At 41.5% G+C, this 18,977-nt stretch overlaps 2 protein-coding genes across 2 annotated transcripts in view; both read left to right on the top strand.

Annotated features, from left to right (window-relative positions):
* Positions 1-5,925, top strand: part of LOC142150935 (phospholipid scramblase 2-like) — a 116,267-nt gene extending 110,342 nt beyond the window's left edge. The window contains exon 8 of the mRNA XM_075206135.1: positions 5,352-5,925. Coding sequence (XP_075062236.1) covers positions 5,352-5,537 — 186 coding nt within the window. The 3' untranslated portion in view covers positions 5,538-5,925. The remainder of the gene's footprint in view (positions 1-5,351) is intronic.
* A 5,109-nt stretch (positions 5,926-11,034) lies between these two features.
* The window catches only part of LOC142150934 (phospholipid scramblase 1-like), a 42,795-nt gene continuing 34,852 nt past the window's right edge, over positions 11,035-18,977 (top strand). The window contains exon 1 of the mRNA XM_075206134.1: positions 11,035-11,283. The gene's annotated coding sequence lies outside the window, so the exon portion shown is untranslated. The remainder of the gene's footprint in view (positions 11,284-18,977) is intronic.

Raw genomic sequence — 18,977 nt, 5'->3', positions numbered from 1 at the left:
CCTACACTTCTAGTTGAAGATCTAAAGAAATGGACAAAGGCAGTTTGGTATCTGTCTGCATCAGCCCCCCCCCCCCATCCACTTGTAGTAAAATAGAACAAAAGCAGCCTGCATAGATTGTAGAACTAGAGATTCGAATATACAAAGAAATGGACAAAGGCAGTTTGGTATCTGTCTGCATCAGATCCCCTCTCCACTAGGAGTAAAATAGAAAACTATTCAGCTGTTATATAATCTAGAATATAAATAGAAATTGAGAAAGGCAATTTGGTATCTGTCTGCATCATAATCATCAACATCCTCATTAGCGCCCTCGTCACCTCCACAAATCTCCCCTTCATCCTCTTCTATTTCCAAAGTGGCATCCTCACTTGGTGTATCACCGGCTACACTCGGGCTGTTCAGGCACACATCAGCAGAACTGCTGAAAGTGCCCTTCTTTATGGGTACACTAACAGAATGGTCACGATTAGACATACCACGGGTGGATGGACTCTCCACAGGGATTGGTGTCATTTGTGAATCAGAGCAAACATTATCCTCTTATGCCTTACTGTGATCTTGCAGCTCGGCTTTGACGCGTAACAGTAGTTGTGCACCAATTGTAGGCTCGGTAACATTTTTGGATCTGCCACTAATAGAGAAAGGTGAAGGCCTCATTCTCTCTTTGCCACTGCGTGTGTAGAATGGCATGTTGGCAATTTTTTTTTTATCGGCACTTAACTTTTCCTCAGTTACACTTCTTTTTCGCTTCAACACTGTAAAAAAAAATTGGGGTGTGTTTTTTTGACTGATTTCAAAACACTGTGTAGTTTGACATCGCCTTGCCCAGATGACGTACTGGGAACACTACCATCAGGACTGGTGACAGAACCTGGTTGCTCATTCTGCTCATATGTGGACTGCTTTGAATCCATTCTGAGCCCAAAGCACTTGTAGTGCTACAAATTGTTTTAGATACTGCTGACAAATATGACTTTTGACAGCCAGAAATATTAATGCAAAAGAATGGGGGACACCCCAAAGCACTGGGGAGTGCCAAATATTGAAAAAAAAAAAAAAAGACTCCTCTATCCTCCTCTCTTCTCTATCGATTGTTATCAGAATTGGAATCAGAATTGTATTCTCTGTCCCTGCTCTAATCAGCCTGTGACTACACCCTGCTCTCTCCCTCTGTCAAATGGCGATGGATTGCTGTGGAGGCGTGTATTTATAATCTTCAAGTATCGCGAGAACCGAGATCCGACGACGTCACGATGACGTTCGGCCTCGATTTGGATTCCGAGCGGGCGGGAGAGTACCGAGCCGAGCAGGATAGGCAAAGTTCGGGTGGGTTCGGTTCTCGGGGAACCAAGCCCGCCCATCTCTACTTCTTATACCCACAGAATAGCCTCAGGCATTAGGGTTGTGTTTGATTTTCTTCTGTGTTTTAGGATATTAAGACATAGGAATGCAATACACATTTAATAATTAATGTGATTAAATCAGACACAGAGAGCCACCCTGTCTGGCTTGTGAATACACTACTAAACCTTATCTTGTTTGCCTACAGATGTAGCTAATTGTACAATATTACAGTTTCTCCCTGTTAGCCTGTACCGTGTGTTTAACTAGCAATGTAAATAGCAGGGCCAAATATAAATGGTTACAGCATAATATAATGGGGACTATTCACTCCATTGTGTTTTAAACATAACACTTGCCTGACTAGATTTTAGCAGAGGAGGGGACACTGCCCCTAGCTAGATCTCCTGTTGTTTAGGTAAACAGAGATAGCTTCTGTTAAACAATAGTCTGATCTACCTGATAATATAATTATTGAAGTATTGTTTCTGCAGACCTAGAATACACATAGACTTACTCTTTTGGCATAAGTGACCAATAGGAAGCCCTAGGAAAAGCATGAATACCTCACCTACAGTGTAATATATAACATAATACAATGCATATTATATATTATTAATATCATATATTACCAATCTTGAGGCTGATATCCAGACACAGTATTGGGGTGAGCACAGACGTACTATGGTAATGGAAACACACATACTGTATACACAGTCATAATGTGTTCTAGGGCAGACCCTCTACGGGTACATGGGGATACATAGTACATGTTCAAGGGTGTTGTCACAATCTCTACACCACTGTCATATGGACTGGACCTGGGAGGTTTATATTAATCACATACATCACTATTACCAAGCAGGTGTTGGACTATTTTCATTAGAAGCGATCTTGATTTTTAATGGGCTAGAAATAACTGTTAGATGATTTGTAAATATGACAAAATGTGATTAATACACTACTTACGACTAGTAATCTCAGCCCTTGTCCCGCGGAGCTCGGGCTCTATCCTCCTCGAGTCGCTCCATTGGCTCTGCAGCCGCAGGATGGAGACCCTGCTGCCAAGTTCTAAACGCAGCCACCTGCAGACTGCCCTGTAGGCATTCACTTTATCCTCAAGGGATGCATAACGAGCTGCCGGCCAAAACCAACGATCCAGTGTTGCTTTCAAGACCCGCAGCTCGGCACGAAAGATGGTGGCAGACCGCATGCTTTCTAGTGAATGAGTCTTTTCAACATCCTGCGACCTGATTGGTTCTCAGTGCATGTAAGGGCACTCGTGGAATGCTGCAATACCATTTGTAAGATGGCTGTCAATTAATATATTAATACATTGCCATATCCAGGCAGTTAGGGGCGTGACAAGGCTTACCCAGTCATACATCTGCTAGCGCTATAAATCAGCTGGAGACACAATCATTCATCCCGGCCACTTAGTGACTTGCAAAGGCATTTTTACTGCTGTGAACTCTATCTTGAGAATTATTAGTAAGTACCAGGCCCTATGTATGGCACTTTAAGTTTGATACAAGGATAATTACTAATGACTGTTTCTTGGATTCTCATTAGAACCCAAACATCTACTCCCCCCCCCCCCAAAACTTACAAAAAAGTGAGGTGCACAAAGAAGTATTTGTGGTGAGTACCAGACCCCTGTAGGGCACTTTACATGGCATTTTGGATTCTATTTATTAATAATGTCTGACCAAGAACAGGCAGGACCAATTCAGGCCTCTGGTTTCTCCTCTGCAGGCAAATTTCTTGCCCCAGGAGGTTAAAGTACTTGTGGAGATAGTGGTAGAGAGGCTGCACTCCACCAGCCGGTAGCTCTCAGCAGCATCTAAAACTCGGATTTGCAAGGAATTCACTACACAGGTCAGTGCCGTGGCTCCAATTATACACGTGGTGACTGAGGTCAAAAAATGGTAACATATTAATTGGAGACAACTAATTTATATATATTAGGATCATTATCCCAAGTACAGTTGTTGCACATGTTGGTTTGCATATCACTTTACTGCATTGATTAAAATGTAAATGAGCATTGTCTTACTATAATTAATCTTGGAAATATTGATGGCTACCTTTTGGTTATTAGTCTGTCTCCTCTGTGTCAAAGACATTTAAACAAATATAACATTATATATGTATATATATATATATATATATATATATATACACACCAAATGTTTTCAATCTTGCAAGGTATGTGTTGTACCATTGGTTTCTTTGATCATTTCCCTCGGGTGGCTAGACCTTAAGCATCACCTTAATGACAAGATGAGGGACCACCGCGACCAGGATCAGGCGACAGACAGTGGTCCCTTTAATATGGATGATCAATACACACAATGGAAGTTGAATAATACAAGTTATCTCATGCTTCAATGCTTGGGATGTAATAAGTTAACAATATATTATCTGAAAATAAATATAATTTTTAGCAGAAGTTAAACACATGCTTATGAGGTAATGTACTAACCTGTACCTATAAATTGCAACTTATTTAAGGAAATGTGCCCCCCATGATATGGAAAAGTGAAGTTGTGGCCAGGCCTGGCTGGCAGAGGGCCTGTCACTAAGGGATGTTGAGTAGAACTATAAATGGCCTAATAATGAAGTGATACTATTGGTTTAGAGTAGTAATGATGCATGTGCTTATGTATTATCTTTGTGGTTTTAATATTTAAAAGATGTATGAAATTAATACAATTGTAAAGCTCTACGGAATTTGCTGGTGCTATATAAATAAATGTTGATGATGATGATTAATAATTGCCATTGCTCATTTTGATTTCAATGGTCTGTTCTGTACATACATAATAAATAAGAATATATTGAAAAGACTTCATTTTTGTACAAGTTTTTCTTTTTTCACAACACCTCACTTCCCTCGGACCTCAGTCCGCTGGAGACCCTGGCATTGGCCTGTATTGATGACTAGATGGTGTGATGGGTGGGCGGGATTGATACAAAGCCCACCCCTCATTGAACCTCTCACCCCAATAGGTACATTGTAAAGACCAATAGATTTTACAGAACTAAATCATCTTTTTTATTACAGTACCAAAAATGTGGCCCAAATATGACTAAATGTTGAAATTTTCTAAAAATTATACACAAATTATACTTATACATCAATTATACTTATACATCAATTATACTTATACTCCAATTATACTTATACACAAATTATACTTATACATCAATTATACTTTTACATCAATTATTCTTATACTCCAATTATACTTATACACAAATTATACTTATACACAAATTATACTTATACACCAATTATACCTATACATCAATTCTACTTATACATCAGTTATACTTATACACCAATTATACTTATACACAAATAATACCTATAAACAAATTATACTTATACATCAATTATACTTATACATCAATTATACTTATACTCCAATTATACTTATACACAAATTATACTTATACATCAATTATACTTTTACATCAATTATTCTTATACTCCAATTATACTTATACACAAATTATACTTATACACAAATTATACTTATACACCAATTATACCTATACATCAATTCTACTTATACATCAGTTATACTTATACACCAATTATACTTATACACAAATTATACCTATAAACAAATTATACTTATACACAAATGATACTTATACACCAATTATACTTATACACAAATGCCAATTGTAAGTAAATTAACAAACCTTACAACTTATCCTGAAAGCTGTCACCAGAGTGCAGACGATAAATTATTATTTTAAACAAATTTAACTTGGAGATTTAAAAATGAAGCATCGTTAACAGTCCACCTGAAACAAAACATATAAGCTGGTTGATACAGTGACCTATAAACAAGCTAATTTGTGATTTACCCATTTTACATCTTATATACACTGAAATGTCTGGTGAAATGTATTGAAATAAGTTTGTCATTGAGAAAGATGATGTAAATACTTTTATGTTACCGAATAATTTTTCTGTAATATATTTCTTATAGGTGCTGATGCAGATACTGTGCAGGAGGGGCTGGTGGAGGAGGTCCGTGATGTGGAAGAGCATAATATGGAAGAGGAAGCAGAAGACAGTGGCCAATGTGCACTGCGCCATTATCAACAACTTTATGACTCAAACACCGAACTTGAGAACGCCACTCAGGAAACAAGCAATACCCTCGTCCGTATGAAACGCAATCTGGACTCTAACTTCACCAGAATCAACACAACCCTCAACCATCTCACTGGCCTTATGGCACAATATGTCAAAAACAACCCTTCAGCCCTGATTTCACATTTATCCTCTTGTCAAAGTCGTATAATTGGATGAACGAAAGTATATTGGTTAATATTTTTTTACCGTGCGATTATGATCAGTATGCCACGTAACACATGGCATGGCGCGATCACGCGGTAAAATACGCACGCACACACTCGTACTCTCACATTTAGTTGTTTAAATATTTCATATTTTAATGGTTTCATTCCCTAGTGATTTATGAGCAAATGGTTTTAATTTATAGTTATATATATATTTTAAGGTTATATGTACACTTTAGTGATATTTAAGGCTCAGGTTGCAGGAAACATGTCATGTTTAGTATCATTTTAATCCCCTATTCATCAGCAGTTGTCCGGTTCATTCGCCGAAGAGATTGCACATTACATACTTTAGTTAGCGATGTTAGGGAATAAATGTTCAACTGTTACCGACTGTGTATTGAACTGGCGCATGATGCGTAAAAGTCGCCAAAGCTCCGCTGATTCCATAACTGGAGAGTTCTTAACTTCCACTGACATTAATGTAAGACCAAAAGCTGTGCGGCGGGAGCATAATGGAATGGATTTCCATGGCCGAGCAGCTGCATGCAAACCTCACATCATCAAGATCAATGCCAAGTGTCGGATGGAGTGGTGTAAAGCACACCGACACTGGACTGTGGAGCAGTGGAAACGTGTTCTGTGGAGTGATGACTCACACTTCTCTGTTTGGCAGTCAGATGGGCGAGTCTGGGTGTGGCGGGTGGGGTACGTCATATCGATGATGTTGTTAACGGGGTAATGTAAGTATGCGCAATGTAGTTTACAAAGCCTTCTACATTGTACATGAGCGCATACTTACATTACCCCCTTAACATCAGCGATAATACCGTTGCCATGGTGAATGACGTCATGAAGTGGAGACGGCTTCTTACTTGATTGTGATTGGTTGAAATCGCTTTGAAGAGTAGTCGTCATCGCTGATCGTCGGGAAGCAGCCCTTCGGAGTCCTCATGTAGGGGTAAGTGTTGTCGGGGTAGTCAGCATCAATATGCTGCCTACCACCGGGTTTGGCAGATGCCGGGAGAACGTTACCTGCCTGACTGCATTATGCCAACTGTACAGTTTGGAGGAGGAGGGATAATTATATGGGACAGTTTTTCAGGGTTTGGGCTAATATTTATATAAATATGCATCACAGGAAAGACACTCCTCATGTTTGTAGATGTCTCTTAAGCCTGGGTGCAGGAACTCCAAACATTTGGATGTTTAAAATATAATTAGGAGGCAATCACATGACAAATTTTAAAGGCTTTATTCCTTAAAATAAGGTCTTTTTTATGGAGTAAATTCTTTCAAGTTTGGAAAAGTCCTGTGTGTGTCTCCTCTATATATTTATATTTTTTTTACTTATATATATACACAAAAGAAGAAGTTTGTTTGTTTGTTGCCTCAGGTTTCAAGGTAAAGCTGACAAATCATACAAAGTTATTTAGTATCGAAAAAGTAATCTATTAGACCACATAACAACAATGCAACAAAGTGACAGAGCAACAAATATTGAAAACATCATTTTTTGGTTGTAAACAATTGTTTGATTGCTAGAAGGAAACTTCCTCACAACACAACATAGCGACAACTCGGCAAAACAGAAAATCTCACAATTGCATTTTTCAGGGAAAGTATAACTTTAAAATAAAATCTATAAGTATGTCATACAGAAGGATAACATTTTAAATAATCTACATTATTATTAATGCAAAACTAGACTAGAATCAGGTTTAAATTTTATGTCATTTGTGCACAGAACCATATTATTATTATTATTATTATTATCGTTTATTTGTAAGGCGCCACAAGGTTTCCGCAGCGCCGTACATGGTACAAACAGTAGACTATACAGGGTAAGACAGTACAGAACAATAAACACAAAGTACCAGTACTTCAGAAACTCCAGGCAGGCAGATACAGTAGAGACGGAGTGGAAGAACAGGTGAGGAGACAGGAGGGAAGATGGGCCCTGCTCATACGAGCTTACATCCTAAGGGAGGGTAAACAGAATCAGGTACATAAGGGAGCCAGTGAAGCAACGGGGAGAGAGAAAGGGGGCAGGGGAGAACCAGAAGAGGTGAGAGGTTAAGTAGATGGTTGGTAGGCCTTAAGGAACAGGTGAGTTTTAAGAACCCGCTTGAAGGAGCACAGATTGGGTGAGAGACGAATGGAGCGAGGGAGGTCGTTCCAGTGAAGGGGGGTAGCACGGGAGAAGTCTTGGATTCTAGAGTGGGAAGAGGTGATCAGAGTGGAGGAGAGGCGGCGATTATTGGCTGAGCGCAGGGAGCGGGCGGGAGTGTGAATGGAGAGGAGGTTAGAGATATAAGGGGCAGTAGACTGGGAGAGAGCCTTGTAAGTGGTGGTCAGGAGTTTGAAAAGGATTCTGTAGGGGAAGGGGAGCCAGTGTAAGGCGAGGCAGAGAGGGGAGGCAGAGGAGGAGCGGCGTAAGAGGAAGATGAGTCTCGCAGCCGCATTGAGTATAGAGCGGAGGGGGGCAAGGCGGGAGCAGGGGAGGCCAGTAAGGAGGAGGTTGCAATAGTCGAGACGGGAGATGATGAGAGCATGGATGATAGTTTTGGTGGCATCTTGAGAGATAATATAAGTGATCATATAAGATCATATAAGTGATAATCTTTTAACAAGAAAAAATAAATACAAAGTATGTTCGATAAAATTCTATAATTTTTCAGATATTAAATTCGGTAATATGATCTTCTATTTCATCTCAAAAACATAGAATATACCACACTTTTCTAAAGTGATCCATTATCTTCAGCCAAACTATTTACATGTCTAGAAAATAATTTGCTAATATATAAAAACTGCTGCACATTACAAATTGGACCCATACAACGCCGGGTGACCCTGCTTGTATGTATATATATATATATATATATATATATATGTATATATATATCCAAAGTTTCCATTAACTGTACCTCCATGATATATTTACCATTATAGCATGCCTGAATATATCAAATACATAATTTACTGTTGACAGGTAAGAAACAATATTTTTCCTTAAATATCATCTCTGGAATATAGTCTGTATATATGTTGTCAGGTGCTTCTTGGGGATCATCCGCCCCATCAAGACAATAACTTATTTCAGGTTCTAAAGTATTAAAGTAATGTATCCCAATAGGACCTATACAACTAGGATAGGCTGCAGGGGAAATTTTGGCAAATGTCTCTAATATTATTTCTTAAATGAGATAGACATCTGAAACCCACGGTCTAGGAAGACTTCTCAATCACCTCTCGAAGTTCACCGACTTTACTAAATGGTTCAGCCCGTGGGTCTTGTGTGGTCACTCTCTCGGGGAGACACTCTCTCACTTCTATTATGGCTTCTTCATGCTGCACTTTGCTGATTATCTGGATGAAAACAAGTGGTTACGTTCCAGGACTGAATCACCTAAACCTCCGAGCGATGGAGTCACGGGCTATGATGTCTTTCAGCAGCTGCTTCATCCGACTCTGATATAAAAGGAAATCTCCTGGTGGCACACGGTGAATAGATCCAATATGGTAAATCTGAACCAGACTTGCTGCTGGACAAGGATTATGTGAACTTCCAAACTATTCCCAAAATAACAGTAAACAGTACAGCGCTGAGGCTGACCACCACTTAGATGCACATAGAATTACACATAAAATAACAGGGTGTCTTATAATTAAAAATCATAGTTTATTGGTGCCACCATTTATGTAAAGCTTTAAAAGCCAACTTCATGCTATGAGAGTGATACTTTATCAGTTAGTTTGTAGATGGGGCCTCTCTGGAGTAGGTAGAAGAGAATATCTGTACTATGAACGTTGAGGGGGACTTGGAGACCCCTGTTGGACCTCAGCCTTACGCCATATAATCTGCCACCTCTGGCCTGATCCTGAGAGGTTGGCACAACTGTTGGTAATGGAGCCTCGACCGACACAGTGATAGGTGTCTCCTCCTTATACTTCTTTCAGTCTATGACTTTCGCTCTCTCGCTATTCATTGGTCACTGAACCTGGTACCCCTGTGGTAAACTATGGCAGATTGGGAATCTTCTCACCAGACCAGGGCCTCGGTACTTGTCATGTCTCCCATGATGACTGAGACTGTCATATACTGATATCTTATCAGTCTCAGCAGTGATCCTTCTGTAACCATGGACAGTCCCCCCGACTCATCAGTCACAAGTAATGTTCCAAGTGTAAGACAGTTACCGTCAGCTAGATGATCAATTCCTGTTAGTGTATGTATATATATATATATATATATGGACAAAGATCAAGTAGGAAATGTGTCCTCCACACAGCAAGACACGCCCTGACATACATGTCCTCCACACAGCAAGACCCGCCCTGACATACGTGTTCTCCACACAGCAAGACACGCCCTGACATACATGTCCTCCACATAGCAAGACACGCCCTGACATACATGTCCTCCACACAGCAAGACCCGCCCTGACATACGTGTTCTCCACACAGCAAGACACGCCCTGACATACGTGTCCTCCACACAGCAAGACACGCCCTCTCACCCTATAATCTCATTGTAATAATATTGCTCCCCAATACCTAATGCACCAGAGCAACAACTCTGCATTTCCCTCCTCTCTCCCCCCATCATCCCCTACAACCCTCTGCACATCTTTCTACATTGCCTCCATGTTCCTTAGTGCCCCCTGCTTACTGGTAGGTAGGTTCTGCCTATTACAAGAGCATTGTAGGATGGTTTGTGCTGGCTTTGGATGTTACACTATGGATTATTGACATTGATTCTTGAACTGCTACCTGCAACTGCCTGACCCCATCGAGGGACTGTTCTGCATTGTAGGGACTCTCCAGAGTGATCCCTACATCCTGTGTGATAGATCTGTTGTCCATGTAATATTCAGATGAAGAGCTCCGTGTATGTCATCAATTTACTAACAGTACCACTTTTCTAGGTCTCTAGGTCTGATTCCTGTATGTAATTAGTACTGTATGTGTGTAGATCATTGCACAGTACCACTTCTCTAGGTCTGATTCCTGTATGTAACTAGTACTGTATGTGTGTAGAACATTGCACAGTACCACTTCTCTTGTCCTGAATGTTGTATGTAACTAGTACTGTATGTATGTAGAGCATTGCACAGTACCACTTCTCTAGGTCTGATTCCTGGATGTAACTAGTACTGTATGTGTGTAGAGCATTGCACAGTATCACTTCTCCCATTCTGTAACTGTTATATCTGTGTGTATAATATAACCAGCATTTCTGCAGGTGAAGATATTATCAGGGTCAGTGATTATAACTCCTGAGGGTGAGGTCTTACACTGACTCAGAGGTGTAATTACAGCTATAAAGTGTTGGGATATGTTGTAACACATACAATACAGACCTCACGAGGAACGGACACAGTAATAATGTCCTGTTATTTCACAGACATGAAGTTTACAAGATTATAACACTCACTTCCTGCTATAGTCCTCGGCTCTGGCAGGAGAACACAGAGACATCTCACAGGGGGAGAGAGCGCAGCAAGCAGAAGGGAGCTAGCGAGAGACAGAGAGTGTACAGCAGACTGCAAGTGACAGCTACAAGCAGAGACAGCAAGAAGTCGTTAAGAGACAGCAAGAGGCAGAAAAGAGGTAACACAGCAATAGAGGAACATGTCTGGTGTGGATGTAACTGAGGTCATGTTACTTGTGTTGTTACAATAGTGATTCTGTATATGTGACAATATAGTGTGTGTGTGTGTGTGTGTGTGTGTGTGTGTGTACATGTCACGGAGTAGCAGTGTCAGTACCTAGCTGCATGTATACATGTCACGGAGTAGCAGTGTCAGTACCTAGCTGCATGTATACATGTCACTGAGTAGCAGAGTCAGCACCTAGCTGCATGTATACATGTCACGGAGTAGCAGTGTCAGTACCTAGCTGCATGTATACATGTCACTGAGTAGCAGAGTCAGTACCTAGCTGCATGTATACATGTCACGGAGTAGCAGTGTCAGTACTGGGGGGGGGGTATGTGCGTCTATATATATATACAGTGGTCTATGTGGGGGTTATACAGGGGTATGTGATACCACTTCTCCTACTGCCGTCATTGTAGCCCCATATCCTGATAGGGAGTGCGGTTAGTGCTTCTCTGATGTCTGGTGCAGGATCAGGGCCGAGCATCCCTGGGCGGAGAACTCAAGCGAGCCCCAGGCCTCTGGGCCTGTTCTGGGAGACAACTTCCAGACACTGACAGATTTCAAAACCCAGAGTTATTTTATTTTCTCTGCCAGACACTGTGATGAATGTACCAGAGCAAGTAGGAGATGAAGGAAAGGGAATGGATGTGACACAGATAGTAAGTACAGTGACTGAACAAGACAAAGGTTTGGAAAGTCAAACTAGCAGCAAAAAAATGCAACAGCCTCAAGAAGAAATCCAGGAAAGTAAAGTACAAAACAAAAACTGCAAAGAGCACAGGAGGGTGAACACTGTGCAGCAAATTCACCTGGGGCCTGATTCATGGAGGATCTTAACTGGAGAAACTTCTTATTTCAGTCTCCTGGACAAAACCATGTTACAATGCAAGGGGTGCAAATGAGTGTTCTGTTTTGCACATAAGTTAAATACTGACTGTTTTTTCATGTAACACACAAATATCAACTTTACATTTCAGTGTACAAATAAGCTATCAAGTATTTGTGTGTTACATGAAACAGTCAGTATTTAACTTATGTGCAAAACAGAATACTAATTTGCACCCCTTGCATTGTAACATGGTTTTGTCCAGGAGACTGAAATAAGAAGTTTCTCAAGTTAAGATCCTTAATGAATCAGGCCCTTGGTGTGTAAATGACCCCTCCTCCCCAGAGACAGAGGAGAACGTCACTGGACAGACAGACTATGTAAGAAAACCTGCTACACTAGGTGCTTGTAACCAGTCTGGTGTACCCAGGTCACACTCGATCCCAGTCAGGTGGAAGTGGTCTTGGGAGCACTAATAAAGTGGTGAAGTCTGTGTCAGTGGATCCCACTAAGCTGCAATCTGCAGAGAAGTCCTTGGTACCAGTGAAGCAAAGTGCTGGTAAAGCTGCAGCTAAAACACACCCAGGACCCAGGCTGCAATCTGGAGATCCTGACCACATGGGATTGATGCAAGATGCCGCAGACTTGTACCCCTGTCGCTGAGAGACGTGTGGCAGGAAGGAGCAGTGATATAGGGAATATGGACATGACTACGGGGAGACATTGTCCAAGGCCAGAAACATCAAAGGGGCTGAGTGGTTATAAACAGGAGAAATCTCAAGACCGGGGCAGAGTCTTACAGGGGCAGAGCGTGCACCTGAGCTGGTACAATCCCTGCACTTGTAATAAAAATAGAGGCTTTAAAGAAAACAAAGCTGATAATATAAAAAACGATTGTATGTGTAAGCAAAAAAGCCTTATATGATGGTAGACCCTGTAATTGTTGTAAGAGACATTGATTGTGTCTTAGAGCAGCTGGCACCAGTTGGAGAAGTATATAAAGATCAGGAGCGTTTTAAAGCAAATAAAGAAGTCACAAAGTACAGACAGAAAATGGAGCCAGAATCCTAGAGCCCCTACTACACCAGGGGGCTCTCACTTGCTGAGGTTTTCACATGTCCTTGTCTGCTGAGCGATGTCTGTAAACAGAGTACAGTCTCCCTCCCTAGGCTGTCTCTGTGCTAACTGCAGCTACACTTCTATACTCGCTCATGCAACAACCCTGACAACTATCTCATGTACGCAACCAACAAATAGGAGATACAAAACAAAGGGGACAGTCAGACATAAGGAAGTGGGGACAGTGCACAGTCACAATACAGCGTGCAAACACTAGGCAATGTCTGAGGCCAAGGGGCCTGGGGCTGTGTGAGGCCAAGGGGCCTGGAGGTGTCTGAGGCCAAGGGGACTGGGGCTGTCTGAGGCCTAGGGGCCTGGGGCTGTCTGAGGCCTAGGGGCCTTGAGCTGTCTGAGGCCTAGGGGCCTGGGGCTGTCTGAGGCCTAGAAGACTGGGACTCAGCTTATGGGAGAAGAGACTAGGGATGGGGGCTAGGGGAAGAGGCCTGGAACTATGCTGGGGTACAGACACAGGACACTTGCCTGTCTCTTCCAAGTCACAGAGAGTTGGTGGGCCAGGTGGGGCACTCCTCCATTGCTTGCTTTCACTTCTGTTTTAGAGTCCACTCCGTGTACTGCTTCTGCTGTTGCCATCACTGCAACATCTCCTTTGTCTCTCACGCTGTATATATCTTCAAATGCCCACCCAGATCAACTGTGTTTATGGCTGGTTCCCGGGTATTGGAGCCATGTCTGGGCAGTGCGTGATTGATGCATCGTTCGATGACATCACCAAAGCGTCACACACTTGCTTGGTGTCGCTCGTCCCGACTCTCACAGATCAATCTGCTCTGGATCATACACAAAAGGATACACCAGGAAATTATACAAATAGTGACTTTGGCTGGATTTCACCTGGGAATGCCTGGAGCCACGGGGAACCAACATTTAGTTCTAGTATAAACTATACAGGTCAGGCTTTTAGGAGGAGGAATGTGGTCAGATTCAGAAACAAAGGTACCAGAGAGGAGTTGCCAGTTGATAGATATCAGAGTACTGAGAACGCACTCACATCAGTCCCTGCCTCATTGGAGCTTACAGTCTGAATTCCCTAACATACACACACACACACACACACACCCACACACACACACACACACACACACACACACACACACACACACACACACACACACACATACTGGGATCTATTTGATAGCAGTCAATCAATTAACCTACTAGTGTGTTTTGGAGTGTGGGAGGAAACCAGAGCACCTGGAGGAAGCTCACGCAAGCACAGGGATAACATGACCCCACTGCTGTGAGTCAGAAGTGCTAACCACTGAGCCACCATGCAAGATATGTCACACAAAAGTTATTGTGTCACAAGATGGGTATCAGAAAGCATATTGGCAATAATAAACCTACCAGATAGACAAGGGTATGATTCACATTTTAAACTTATGTCTGTTCTGGATAGATTATGGGCAAATTTTAGCAAGTTTAGGGATGCAGAAGGCTGGAATAAGTTTACTTTTATTCCAGTCTCCAAGCCAAACACAGTCAGTGTAACAATATATTTTTGGAATGAAGCAGTGCCATTGTGATCTGGCTCAGGAGGCATTGTGATCTAGTGTTAGACCTGATAAAGAATAAATATATGGATGGTGTCTGGACTGGTGGCTGGAAGGTTTTGGTAAAACTGCAGCAGTATAACCATGCAACCCAACATCTGCCAAATGCTTTCTTCATTGGACGTGAGAGAGGGGTGTGTTTCTATGCAGGTCAGCCCAGGACATGTTTTAAATGTGGGAAGTCTGGTCATGTGGCCAGTGTTTGCACAGTCCTTAAGTGTAATCTGTGTGGTGAGATTGGCCATGTAAGTGCTACCTGTGTGTTATGTGGAAAAAATGGTCACCCCCATAAGGATTGTCCAGATGCCTGGCATAACATTTGAAGGATTCTCCAGATGAGGGTTTGGTGGTAGAAGAAGAGGCTTTGGTAGAGGAGGCATTAATGTCAGGGTCAATACTAACATATCAGGAAGTTCAGCAGGAGATTTATACAAGGCAAGAGCATCACCAGCCAGAAAGTGTCCAAAGGCCAATAGAAAATGTTCTTCAGGTTGAGCAACAGCCACCTGCACCATCTTCTTCTACAACTGTGTCTGCTTCTGGAGAGAATAAGGGTATAGGGAATACTAGGAGGAGAAAAGATAAATCCTCTCGTAAACCTGAAGGTGAATGGAGTCTTGTTCAAAAACCAGGGAAAAAGAAAACAATTCAGGGAGGAGCAGCTGTAGAAGTAACAGTTACCTCCAATAGATATGAGCTGTTATCTGAGACGGATGATGATCCCTGTTGGTTGGATGCAATAGAATTGGAGCTGGAATAGAAAAGAGTGCAAAGGAATGTGATGCAGAGTCAGAACATGACCCACCAACAAAACGAAGGTCTCTTCCTGTGAAGGAGCAATTAGAGTCCGTTATGAAAACGGGTGGTCAACAAGGTGGCTCTGATTCTGACTTATAATAATGAGACTCATTGTTCTGCTGCTCTTTTCATCTCTTGCTCTAATACCAGAATTTTCCTTACGAGTGTTCTCCAGTAACGTGAATAGCATTAAGCTCAGGAAAACCAGGCATGAAGTCTATGACCATCTGAGATATCTGGATGCAGATGTGTTCTTTTTACAGGAGACACACTTATCTACAGTAGGGCAGTTACGTGAAGCTCAGAGAGATTGGGAAACAGGTCCATCTTTCTGGTCGCTGGCTGTGGAGTCATATGCAGGAGTTACAATTCTGCTCAACACTCAGAATGTCCTTGTACATAGATTGACAGAGGTAGTGATGTCTGCTTTTAGAAGTAACCCTTCAGGGCAGGAGACTCAGACACATCAATATTTATGTGCCAGAAATAATTTATTCAATGAAGGTAAGCAATATCTCTTTACATCTGTTCCAGTGGTTATGAGTGGGGATTGTAATGTTGCTAGTGTGCCAAGTGACAGATCCTCTGACAGAATGTTGAATAAAGATTCCAAGGACCTGAACAGGATTATTTTACAAGCCGGCTTATGTAATGATTTCGAACAAGCTGATACAAAAACAGGCTTCATTTACACTTGTGGTGGAAGAAGTGGTAGAATACATCTGGCTGTTGTGAGTCCTAGCTAAGATGTAATAGAATGAGTGAAGATTTAGGTGTTTTTTGCCTGGGTCCTAGAAAGCGCCCAGATGTAGGTAGTGGGCTGTGGAGACTTATTGCCGGTCTGTTAGAGGATTCTGTTGCATACGGTCAGGTAAAATCCCTCTTAGAGCGACAACAGGAAAGGCTGGATTTTTATGAGAGCGGAGCTTATCGTTGGGAGGATGCCAAGAAGGATATTGTTTCTCTATTTAAGAGACAGTTAGTAGGTGAAAGAGTAAGTGTGGGGAAGCGAGGTATTAATATCACCTCAACCTGTCTGCACCTCGTTTCTCACAAACTGCGGACTATAAAAACATATAATTTTTCTAGCCCTCTGGGGGTAAATGTATCAAGCTGAGAGTTTTGTGGCGGGTTTGAAAAACCAATCAGAATCTAGCTATCATTTAGTTAGTACATTCTACAAAATGATAGCTAGAATCTGATTGGTTGCTATAGGCAACATCTCCACTTTTCAAACCCGCCGGAGAACTCTCAGCTTGATACATTTACCCCCTGGTTCCCCATATTTGTCAGTCATATTTAAGCTTGTATATATCCTATTTTGAAAGTAGTTAAAATGTCTGCTGGCATGGTTTGTTATATTGCAGACTAGTCCATTGTGTCAGCCTAGGGATTATTGTGCACCAGTCCTGTATGACTGTACATCACACCAGGGGATCTCTTGTCTTTGTTTAGCTGTGGGTCTGTGTGTGCTAGCATAGGGGAAAAGCCCACAGACAGAGCTCTATGTTTAATTACAGAGGACTGCATTGTGTATTTAAATGTAAATGTGTCTGGATTGTGATCTCTCCTGTTTAAACAAACTCTGCTGTATAGCCACAGAACAATACCCGTCCCTAATTATATCAAGAGTGACTCATCTGCTATCACTTTGTCTGTATGTTTACCTGTGATAAAGGTAAGCACAGAAATGGACCAATCAGGCATGTCCTTAAACTCTTAAGGAGGTAATGTTTGCCTTTAATAACCATTTCCAGAGAACAGCAAATTGGCATTCACTACCAAGTGATAGCTGAAGTCAGGCTGGCGGTGAGATATAGATCTCTGCCTCTGATAGGAAAGGGACAATTGGTCCCTGGAGTACTGCTGTTGCCCTGATCTACATCTCCAGGTCTTGGGGAGCTGTGTGTCCGCTGAAAGCGGAGTGACAGTGACTCAAGGCCGCTACCTTTGCTGGTAGCCTTAAAGGAGAGAGGGGAGAAGCTTGGATTGATAGACAGCAGTCCCTGAGAGTGACAAGTATACTGGTGAGGAGTTTTCATTATACCCTGTATGTTGTCTGTGCCAGACTGTAGTGTTATTTGTTGCAAGTTATTATTTAAATATGTTTATTGCTGTTTTGTGCTACCATTCTGTTAAATAAACTTATTTGTATTATTTTGGATATTTGCCTGGGTGATTTTGAACATTGGATAGGTACTAGGCAGGCCAGAAGGTTACGTTAAACAAGGTATCCTCCTGTTTGTTCAACAGGAAAGGCTGAATTTTTATGAGTACAGAGCTTATCGGTGGGAAGATGCCAAGAAGGATATTGGTTCTCTATTTAAGAGACTGTCAGTTAGTAGGGGAAAGAGTAAGTATGGCCAATATCTAAGACTTCGTAAAGAATTGGAGTCACTTTATTCGGAGGGGAGGGAAGCTGAACAAAAGATTAACCGGCTGAAGTCTGAAATAAGGCAGCTTCAGTAGAACAGATACAAATGATCGCGGAAAGAGATTGTGTCCCCAGGGCCAAAAAAAAATTAATAGGTTTTATTTGGCTCATAGGGTAATTTACAAAAGTCTCGGGTGGGTATTTTGGGAGTGGTGAAATCATACTATGCTGACTTGTTTAAGAAAAAGGTTTTGGAGAAAGAACAGATGGCCCAATTCCTGAAGGCAACTCCTAATCCTGATACTGCTATTTTGGATTTCACCAACTTGACAGCAGAATTAACAGTGGAAGAAGTTAAGGAGGTTATTGACAACTTGTGTCAAAAGAGGCACCAGAACCAGACAGTATAACAGCTAATTTTTATAACAAACTAGCAGAATACCCGGCGTTGCCCGGGATTTAAAGAATGTTTATTCACAAAAATCAATCTAAATATTAAACATACATGTAAATATCATGTTAAAATTGGACCAGTAGAAGGTGAAAAGTGAAAATGTCAAACTGTATTTGAACTGTATATGATGGAACGAACCGATAAACAATTACTTCAAAACAGCTTGATAAACTATATTTCTGGTTTCTTCATTTGGGGCAAATACATACAAATTTCTTGGTGATCCAACTCTTGAGCACACAACGTAAAATTGTGCATGAGAAAAGCAAGGTGATTCCAAGTTGACTCCAGCTACATGTAAAGATTGTCCTTGGGCCTTATTGATAGACATGGCAAAATCTAAACGAACTGGAAATTGTAGACGCTTAAATTGAAATGGCATATCAGATGGAATGAGAGGTATGCGTGGAATGAAAGCATTGTCACCTTTTGCACAGCCTGTCAAAATAGTTGCTTCAATGACATGAGAATTGAGCTTTTGGACTAGTAATCTTGTACCGTT

Source organism: Mixophyes fleayi, chromosome 4 (genome assembly GCF_038048845.1).
Source record: "Mixophyes fleayi isolate aMixFle1 chromosome 4, aMixFle1.hap1, whole genome shotgun sequence".
Taxonomy (NCBI): domain Eukaryota; kingdom Metazoa; phylum Chordata; class Amphibia; order Anura; family Limnodynastidae; genus Mixophyes; species Mixophyes fleayi.
The sequence above is the reverse complement of the archived record's forward strand: the minus strand, read 5'-3'. Positions and strand labels throughout refer to the sequence as shown.